This window comes from Mobula hypostoma, chromosome 8 (genome assembly GCF_963921235.1).
Source record: "Mobula hypostoma chromosome 8, sMobHyp1.1, whole genome shotgun sequence".
In the NCBI taxonomy this organism is placed as follows: Eukaryota; Metazoa; Chordata; class Chondrichthyes; order Myliobatiformes; family Myliobatidae; genus Mobula; species Mobula hypostoma.
Window position 1 is genome coordinate 122,835,708 of NC_086104.1, and position 10,993 is coordinate 122,846,700.

Here is a 10,993-nt window from a genome sequence, read left to right on the forward strand (position 1 = left end):
AATCCTCCATTAAGTTTTTATCAAGATCAGTCTCATTATTGATCACAACAGTCACAGTAGCAACTTCTCTCTCATAATACGGTTTCATCATATTTATATGACACAACTGTGTTGTCTTTCTCCGATCTGAGTTTTTTACCATGTAATCTACATTAATTTACCTTAGATTTAATCTCATAAGGACCATGAAATTTAGCTTGTAATGGGTTCGTTTGCACTGGGAACAGAACCAGCATCTTATCCCCAGGCTTAAATGATCTCATCCTAGCTTCCTTATCATACCAAGTCTTCATCTTCTCTTGAGATAATTTTAAATTATCCTTGGCCAAGCTACAAGCTTTATACAATCTTCCTTTAAATTTTAAAACATAATCTAGCAAATTAGTGTGTACCTCTTTATTAATCCACTGTTCCTTCAAGAAGGCCAAAGGTCCTCGAACTCTATGCCCAAACACAAGTTCAAAAGGACTAAAACCTAATGATTCCTGTACTGCTTCCCTTACTGCAAAAAGTAGTAAATGTATACCTTCATCCCAGTCCTTTTCATTTTCCACACAATATGTCCTAATCATAGTTTTTAATGTAGAATGAAATCTCTCCAAGGCTCCTTGTGATTCTGGATGATAGGCTGATGAAATAATCTGTTTTTCTCCCAATTTATAAGCCATCTGCTGAAACAACCCCGACGTAAAATTACTACCTTGATCCGATTGTATTTCCTTAGGCAAACCAAAATAAGTAAATAATTTTATAAGAGCCTTTGTCACAGTCTTGGCTGTTATATTCCTAAGAGGTACTGCCTCTAGAAACCTAGACGCTGTGCACATAAGAGTTAACAAATATTGATGTCCAGTTTTAGTCTTTGGCAAAGAACCTACACAGTCTAGAATGATTTTAAGAACAGCTCACCGAATACTGGAACTGGTTGCAGTGGGACCACTGGAGTAACTTGATTAGGTTTACCTACAATTTGACACATATGGCACGTTCTACAAAATGTCACTACATCTTGTCTTAAACTAGGCCAAGAAGAATGTTTAGAAACTGTGTTCATAGTTTCCTTTACACATAAATGACCACCCAAAGGAATACTATGAGCCATAGTTAAAATCTCATTTCAGTAAATTTTAGGAATTACTACCTGATTATTAACTTCTCATTCCTCACTAGCAGGAATAGTAGGCGATCTCCACTTTCTCATTAATACCCCCTTTTCAAAATAATATCCTACTAGTACTTTTTCAATTTCAAGCTTGTTCTTTTAATTTAACTATCTCAGGATCTCTACCCTGCTCTGTTATCATCTCATTCCGAGATAAAGACAAATCTTTCTGGTCAGACTTACCACCAAAATCCTGATCAAATAATGTAGGTAAGAAAGTTTCTGATACATCCTCAAAATTCGAATCCTGATTTGAACCATCATGGGTAACAACCTTATCCTGTACATCAGTCTTTTTAGCCATAGCTCTTGTTACAACACAGGAAGAATCAGTGTTAGAATCCCTCTGTGGTTCCTCAGAATTTGAATTTATTGTCAAAGGCACTTCAGGAAAAACTTGTCCACCTGCTAAATCATTTCCTAACAAAAGAGAACTATCTTTCACAGGTAAACTGGATTGTGGTCCTACTTTAACAACCCCTGTAACTAATCCTGACCTTAAATTTACTCTATGTAAATGTACTGGCATAAGGGCACTCCCAACTCCTCTTATATAATTTACCTCAGCAATGTCGGACTCAACACTAAACTTTAGCACACTGTCTAATATTAGTGATTGAGAAGCTCCAGTATCTCCAAGTATTCTTATTGGTACTGAACTGGATCCTTCTTTCAAGGATACAAATCCTTCTGTTATAAAATTTTCATATCCCTTCTTAACTTGGTCAGACTCTGACACATCTTCCTTAGTATTTCCTAAACCCTGTGAATTTACAGGTGTTTCAATTTGCTGCAAACAAGCATCTGGAACTACTTCTTTCTCTTTCTTTTTCAATCGAAAGCAATTAGCTACTACATGTCCAGGTTTCTTACAATAATTACAAATACTACCAAAATGTCTTTCCTTCACATGTCTCCCTTCATCCTTACTTTTCTCACTAACTCCAGGTTTACTTTCTGGGTTACCTTGACTCTCTGTGCTATTTTTCCTTTTAAAATTTTTACCTGGAGAAAATTTATTCTTGTGAATTAAAACATACTCATCAGCTAATTTAGCAATGTCCTGCAATGTAGCAGTGTCCCGTTCATTTAAGTATGTTCTCAGTTCAACAGGAATGCTTCTTTTAAATTCCTCCTGCAAAATCAGATCTTTTAATTTATCATACTCCCCATTCACATTTTTAGAGGAAACCCATCTCTCAAAACATACAGATTTCTCATAGGCAAATTCCACATAAGTTTTTTCCACCGATTTCTTCAAATTTCTGAATCTTTCTGTATATGCTTCCGGAACCAACTCATATGCCTTTAAAATATGCTGTTTAACAATATCATAGTTCAGTGCTTGCTCACATTTAAAGCTGTATAAACTTGTTGTGCCTTGCCTTTAATTACACTTTGTAACATTACTAGCCATTGCTCTCTCGGCCACTTTAAAGTCAGAGCAACAGTTTCGAGATGCTGGAAATATTTGTCCACTTCAGCTTCATAAATGGAGGAACCAAAATAACCTCACGACTAGCAATAAACTGTTTCGTAGAACCAGAAGGCTGATTCCCGGACTTTAATTTCTGCATCTCTAGCTCAAATTTCCTCTGGTTTTCAGCTTCTCTTTCTTTAAATTCCCTTATTTTATTTTGCTCTCTTTCTTCAAATTCCTTTATTTATTAGCCTCTCTTTCGGCCATTTCCGCTTTAAATTTTTCAAACCTTAACTGTTCATGATGTAACTGCATTTCCAGATTACTCATTGGAAACTTATCTAACACCTCATCTTCAGACAGTTTCAAAGTAATATAATGCTCAGCGATTTGCCTTTGTATCAACGCCTTGGTGGTATTCTTCGTAATTCCTTTAATATCTAACCTCCTAGCAATGTCCAATACCTCAGGTTTTCTCGCATTCACTAAAGACACCGGGTCAGGCGTGTCCATAAATCCATCAATATTCATTGTTGCCGAATACCACTCACACACCAATCAACCTAAAAAAAATCGGGTATTTCCCTTTTCCAAATCAAAATGGCAATTATCAGCACTTAAACTCAAAATCGGAACATCCCGGATGAGCCCCCACAGATTATGTTACGTAACCGGCAACAATGAATATCAATCGAGACAGGTGAGATAAAAACAACCAAACATTTATTAAACACGGATAAACGATAAAAAAAAACAAACGAAAACCTTAACCGGAAGTTAACCGCTATGCAGCCGTTCAACAAATCGTCACTCGGCACTGGTTCTTAAAGTGTTAAATGTGAAAGCAGTTCTTAAAGCGGTAAAGTCAGATATAGTTCTTAAAATGGTAAATTCGACAGTCTAACAGATTTATACGTTCAATTGGGAGGGACTTCTCTGGAGAAGGATTTCTTCATAGACGCGACTTTCCTGCTGGTTCTGTCCACAGGATTCACGATGCCGGAAATAAACAGTTTAAAACAACTGACCTTAAATTCTTCTAGAGAGCAAATCCCGCATGAACTCCTTACTCTTTTGGCAAGAGTGATCTTTGATGCAGGTCACTGCTCCTTCAACGGAGACTCAATAAGGTCGATACTTTGTTAAACTGCTGAACGATGCCGACTCCTCTCAATCCTTCGGGTCCCGTACTTTGATAAAGTCTTCCATCTCCCGTACTACTGCTGGAATAAGGTAAATCAACACATCTAGCAAAAATTGCCAATCCAGCACTATTGTACCTTGCAACAGAACGTGACAACCGTTTTAAAAATGAAACTGCGTCATAAAAACAAATACGCAACAGAAACTGAGACACAGTACATTCTAGCTGGAAATCGAAAAACTAAAAACTAACTGCATCATCTGGGGTCTTCCCTTATATACCCGTGGTGCACATGTCATCACGTGACGTCACATCGGAGGGAAAATTACATCAGGTGACCTCCAAAAGACCATTACTTCATTCTCACAAAAAAAAATCACCGATCTCCTTGAGGCATGTAACATAAGGAACTGTCTATCGTTGTTTTGAACTGTCTCTGTGTCTACGCCTTCACTAGGTAGGTCTGGGCGTTTGCCGCTACCTAGTGTTGAGATCTGTCTTTGTGTCCTCGCCCTCGCTAGGTAGGTCCGGCCGTTTGCCGCTACCCAGTGTTGTAAACTGTCTCGACGTGTTCAGCATTCTGTGTATGAGTCCCTGCCCTTCGTCCGGTTCCCAAGGAGGGGTCCCGGCTCTGTGTTCTATGTCCCTGCGTCCTTGTCTCTCCACCGACCAAGGCTCTGCGTTCCTGTCTCTCCCTTGAACAAATCAAGGCTTTATGTTCTCGTCCTGTCCATGTGTCTCGCCCAGCTGAGGAGTACCTCGCCCAGCCCGGTGCTGGAGTTCCCTCATCCAGTGCTGGAGTCTCTCGTCTAGTCCAAGCCACGTCCAAGAACCTCGTCTAGTCCAAGTCCCGTCGAAGTCAAGGCGTTGTGTTCCCATCCTGTCCATGTGCCTCGTCCAGTCCTGTAGCCACGTCATGTGCTCGCCTAGTTCCGGTGTTCGAGTCCGAGTCAATACCCAGGTTCTGGGTCCTTGTCCAGTCTCTGGCTCGGAGTCCAAGCCCAGGTTCCTAGTTCCCAGTTCCTAATTGTGGTCCCGCTTGCCTCGCCAACGTCCTACCCCAAGTCTGTGTTTTTGTCCCAGCTTCTAGTCTGCATCCAGTCACGCACCTGACTCTAGTCTCTAGTCCTATTCTGTTCCTGGTACCTCAGTGTCTGTGTCTTGCATTTGGGTCCGCTCCCAGCGCCCCCTTTATGACAGTAATAATACACTACGGTATATACACCTTTGTGTGTTGACATTTTAATCTATCTAAGATTATTCTAACCCTTCCCTTCAACATCATTCCTCAGCAGGTTGCCAAAATCTAAACAGCATACTCCAAGTGTTGACCCACATAGCGTTCTGTAGAACCACAACATGATCTCCCAGCATTCGTACTCATTTCTCGGTCAGTTGGAGGCTGACAGCTTCTTCCCCTGCACCATCAGATTTCTGAATGGTACATGAAACCATGAATACTGCCTCACTATTCACTTTTGCACTATTTATTTTTGTAGTTTATAGTTTTGTTTAATGTTTTGCACTGTACAGCTGCTGCAGAACACCAAATTTCACAACATTTATCAGTGATAGTAGACATGATTCCGATCCTGACAATTTTTTCACTGTACCTCGGTACTTGTGACAGTAACGCATCAACTCCAATTCCAGCTTAAAATGACAAGTAAAGTACAATCTAAATAGCAACTAAAACCTTATTGCAATAAAGGCAAGCAGGAAGAACTGTAGTAACTGATTGATACAATAGCATGGAGGTCAACAGTTTGTTTATCACCAGTGCTCCTCCCCAGTAGCAACACATTCAACGTTCAAAGTACAAGGTAAGTTTTATTATCAGAGAGGCATAGACCGTCAGAAACTCTTCTTTCCTAAGGCTGGAAATGTCAAGCTGACAGGCTGGGCATAATTTTAATGTGAGAATGTTAACTTAAAAATGTGGGGTTTAGGTTTTTTTTTAACACAGAATGTGTTCAGTGCCTGTAATGGGCTGCCAGGGGTGGTGGTGGAGGCAGACATGAGAGAGGTGTTTAACACGCATTCAGACAGACACGTGAATGTGTGGGGAATGTGAGGGATACGGATCAAATGTAGGCATTTAAAAAATGGCTTCATTTAGTACTGTGTCCAGCACAGACGTTGTGGGCTGAAAAGCCTGTTCTTGTGCTACGTTCATTTATGTTCGAGATGTTCGAAGTTCTAACTACCCTGTTTAAATCACAGACATCTGAAACTACTCTTCCATAATATCTCTTTTATATATTCACTTCTGGCGTTTTGCAAGAATCCATTGACCCACTGGAGATGGTGGAGTCAGCTGCCTCGATCCTCACACCACCACAGTCCGTGTAGGAAAGGGATTCCGGTGGAGCTGATAGAGTTTGGGGATAGCCTGCTCGTGGTGGTGTAGTATCACTACAAAGGCGAGCACTGTGACCTGTAGTGACTGATCAATACAATAGCATGGAGATCAATAGATGGCTTATCATCAGTGATCTACTCCAGTAGTAACATATTCAAAGATCAAAGTTCAAAGTAAATTTGAATCCAAATACATATGTGTCACCATATTAACCGTGAAATTCATGTTCTCAACAAATCTATAGAATAGTAACTATAACAGCAGCAACGAAAGACGGCCCAAGGGGACGTTCAACTAAATTATAGAAGGCAAAAATACTGTGCAAATATGAAAAGAAAAAAAATAACATGAATAAGCAGGCAATGAATATTTGGAGCATTCCAAAACAGTATCCTGCATGGGTGGGGGCTCCTGCCTCCTGATCCTGCTGGGTTTGTGGACAGGTTGCCCTCTCAGGCCACTTGTAGACTCCCAGACAGAGGAGGCACATGGTGCACTGCAAACCAAAATTCCCATCGAAGCTAGCTCTACTTGGCCACAATTGACCTATATCCTTTTAAACCTTTCCCATCCTTTCACCTATCAAAGTGCCTTTTAAATGTTGCTATTGTTGCTGCCTCAAACACTTCTTTCAACAAAAATAACACCCTTTGTAAAAATGTTGCCCGTCGGATTTATATTGAAACTTAAGCATCACACCAAAATGCTGGAGGAACTCAGCAGGTCAGACAGTATCTATGGAATAGAGTAAACTATCGTTGTTTTGGACTGATACCTTCATCAGGACAGGAAAGCAAGAAGAGAAGAGAAATCAGAGTAAGAAGGTTGGGGGGAGTGCAGGAAGAAATGCAAGGTGGCAGTGATAGGTGAAACTGGGAGGGGGCAGTGGCTGAAATAAAGATCTGCGAAGTTGACTGGTGAATGAGAGGGAACAGAAAATCCCAGTCCAATGGCCGTGCCCAGCCTAGTACCCAAGAGCCGAGCCACGTCCCGTCCTGGAGCAGCGTCCCGTCCAGGAGTACCTCGTCCAGTCCAAGAGTCAAGAGCCGAGCCGAGCTGAATATGGAGTTCCACGCCCAGCCCAGTGCTAGAGTACCTCGTCCTGTGCCGGGAATTCCTTGTCCCGTCCTGGAATCTCTCGTCACGCCCAAGAACCTCTCCTTGTCCAAGCCTCATCCTAGAACCTCGTCCAGTCCATGTCAAGGCTTCGTATTCCCTGTACTATTTTTGTGTCTGGTCTGTTCCTAGTCTGGATCCGGATTCCGAGCCCGAGTCAAGACCCATCTTCCGGGTCCCTGTCTAGTCTATGGCTCGGAGTCCGAGTCCAGGCGCCTTGTTTCAAGTTCCTCGTTCAGGTCTTACGCTCCCAGTCCAAGTCTTAGCCCAGGCCCTGTGTCCTTGTCTCGTCCAGGACCTGTGTCCATGTCCAGCATCGTTTCCTCCCGACTTCCCTTGCCTTCTTGTCACCCCCAGTCCTGTTCCTAGTACTTCAGTGTCTGTGTCTTGCATTTGGGTCCGCCACCAGCTCCCCCTTATGACACTGCTAGGCTTTAGATGTTTCGGAAAGGACAGGAAGGGAGACAAAAGAGGTGGGAGCTTGGCACTGTTGATCAGAGACAGTATCATGGCTGCAGAAAAGGTGAAAGTCATAGAGGGGTTGTCTACGGAGTCTCTGTGGGTGAAAGTTAGGAATAGGAAGGGGTCAATAGCTCTAGTGGGTGTTTTTATAGACTACCCAATAGTAACAGGGACATCGAGGAGCAGATAGAGAGACAGATTCTGGAAAGGAGTAATAATAACAAGGTTGTTGTGATGGGAGATTTTAATTTCCCAAATATTCATTGGCATCTCCATAGAGTGAGGAGTTTAGATAGGGTGGAGTTTGTTAGGTGTGTTCAGAAAGGTTTCTTGACACAATATGTGGATACGTCTACAAGAGGAGAGGCTGTACTTGATCTGGTATTGAGAAATGAACCTGGTCAGGTGTCAGGTCTCTCAGTGGGAAATCATTTTGGAGATACTGATCATAATTCTGTCTCCTTTACCATAGCATTGGAGAGGGATAGGAACAGACAAATTAGGGAAACGTTTAATTGGAGTAAGGGGAAATATAAGGCTATCAGGCAGGAACTTGGAAGCATAAATTGGAAACAGATATTCTCAGAGAAACGTCGGGAAGAAATGTGGCAAATGTTCAGGGGATATTTGCGTGGGGTTCTGCATAGGTACGTTCCAATGAGACAGGGAAAGGATGGTAGGGTACAGGAACCATGGTATACAGAGGCTGTTGTAAATCTAGTCAAAAAGAAAAGAAGAGCTTACAAAAGGTTCAAAAAACTAGGTAATGATGAAGATCTAGAACATTTATGAACATTAGAAGAGGAATAATATGATTAGGAATAGCCAGCATGGCCTTGTCAAAGGCAGGTAGTCAGAGGCTTTTTCTCAGGGCTGAAATGGCTAGCGCGAGAGGGCATAGTTTTACGGTGCTTGGAACAAGGTAGAGGGGAGATGTCAGGGATAAGAGTTTTACGCAGAGAGTGGTGAGTGCATGGAATGAGCTGCCAGCGGCGGTGGTGGAGGCTTGGATAGGTACATGGAGCTTAGAAAAATGGAGGGCTATGGGTAACCCTGGGTAATTTCTAAGGTAAGGACATTTTCAGCACAGCTTTGTGGGCTGAAAGGCCTGTATGGTGCTGTAGGATTTCTGTGTTTCCGTGTAAGTGTCAGAACGTTTTCTCTCTGGAAGCTTGTTCCATATACCCACCATCCTCTGTGTGAAGCGTTGGACAAGACATTAGTGCCACAGCACTTGGTGTACTGTGTGCAGTTCTGGTCGCCAGCTTTAGGAAGGATGTCATTAAGCTGGAGAGGGTGCAGGAAAGATGCATGAGGATGTTACTAGGACTGGAGGGCTTGAGTTATAATAGTCCCTGAATAGACTGAGATTATTTTCCTGGAGTGAAGGCAGCTGAGGGTTGACCTTATTGAGATTTATGAAATCATAAAGGATGTAGATAAGGTGGATGGTCACAGTCCCGTGGAAAGGGACTCAAAGAGTGAACTTTGTATGGAAAAAGCGCCAGAGAAACTAGTTGAAGCAGGTAGAATGACTTAGAGAGGTACATAGATAGGAAATATTAAGACAAATATAGGACAAAAGCAGATAGATGCGGTTAGTTAGGATCGGAATCTTAGTCAGCATAGACCAGTTGAGCCAAAGGGCTTTTTTCTCTGCTTTGTGACTCTGTCAGTGTCTGAGGAGTGAGGTGGATCGACATTTCCCTCTGGTGGCAGTGTAGATTGCGGCTCCTCTCTCCAATTTTCCACTTCCTGGGTGTATTAATATAACCTTGCTTTTCACAATCAGAATCAGGTTTATTAGCACTGACACTTGCATGAGATTTGTTGTTTTGTGGCAGCAGTACTCTTCAAGACAAAAAAGTGTACAAGTTACAAAATAATTCACTTATGAAAAATATGAATAATGAAGCAGGGCTCATGGGTTCATGGTCCATTCAAAAGTCTGATGGCAGAGGGCAAGAGGCTGTTCCTGAATTGTTGAGTTTGGGTCGACAGGCTTCTGTACCTCCTTGCTGATGATAGTACTGTAATGAAAAGAGGGCATGTACCAGATGGTGAGAGTCCATAGTGATGGATGCTGCCTTCTTGAGTCATCATATTTTGAAGATCTCCTCGATGGTGAGGAGGGCTCTGCTTCTTCTGCACTCTCTCCAAAAACTTCCTGTAATGGCATGACCAGAACTAAATGCAATACTCTAGATGTGGTTTGACCAGGGCTTTATAAAGCTGTGACGTAACTTCTCGACTCTCTTGATCTCAATCTATGAGATTACAGCTGAACTTCCCGTTGCTTCAACTCCTCTTCTGTTCCATTTATCCTGCTCCCTCTGCCAGTCATCCGACCTACACCACATGCCAAGGCAGAAAATTGCCGAGATCCCCAACATAGCTGTAAAGATCTGATGTGTCCCAATTACAAATGACCACTCCCTGATCTTGTAACTGTCCACTTGATTGAGATGCTCCCACTGGGGAAAACAGATCTTCATCTCCCCTATCCCATCTCTTTAGGGACTGAGATGTGTCAGTAAGGTCAACATTCAGTTTACGAAACCCTGACCAATGTAGAGCTGGAGAATTATACAGCGCAGGGTGAGGCCCTTCAGTCCACATCCTCTATGCTGACCAAGTTGTCTACTTGAGCTTTTCCCATTTTCTCAGTTTGGCCCATATCCCTCTAAATCTTTCCCATCCATTGATCGGATCAAGTATATCTTAAACATTGTAATTCCACCCACATCTATCACTTCCTCTGACAGCTTATTTCATACACCAACGCCCTCTGTGTGAAAATTCTTCCCCTTTAATTCTTACCTCTCGCACCTTTAACCTCCGCCCTCATGTTTTAGACTCCACTACCCTGCAGAAAGGACTGTGAACATTCACCTTATCAACACCTCTCATGATTTTATAAACCTCCAAGGTCACCCCTCAGCCTCCTTCACTCCAGGGAAAACTGTCCCAGCCTGTCCAGTCTCTCCTTATAACTCAAGCCCCCCCAGTCCGAGTAACATCCCCCTGAGTCTTTCCTGCACTCTCTCCAGTTTAATAACACAGAAACAGAATTAGGCATTTGGCCAATGGAGTCTGCTGTGCCATTCCATGTCTGACGATACCTTCAAGCTGAAAGGTCTGAAGGAAGATAAGTCACCTGGATCAGTGTTCTGGAAGAGCTGGGTGAAGTAAGCGTTAGTAATTATCTTTCAAGAATCTCTAGATTCTCGAATGGTTCCGGAAAACTGGAAAATTACAGATGTCACTCCACCAATCAGCAGTTGCCTGACACAATTACCAATGGTAGGTGATGTAGATGGTTTGGAT

The 10,993-nt window shown here is 42.5% G+C and overlaps 1 protein-coding gene across 1 annotated transcript in view; it reads right to left on the reverse strand.

The window, feature by feature from the left end:
- LOC134351197 (sushi, nidogen and EGF-like domain-containing protein 1) overlaps window positions 1-10,514 on the reverse strand; it is a 30,070-nt gene extending 19,556 nt beyond the window's left edge. The window contains exon 1 of the mRNA XM_063057307.1: window positions 10,487-10,514. Coding sequence (XP_062913377.1) covers window positions 10,487-10,514 — 28 coding nt within the window. The remainder of the gene's footprint in view (window positions 1-10,486) is intronic.
- Between the last annotated feature and the right edge of the window lie 479 nt (window positions 10,515-10,993).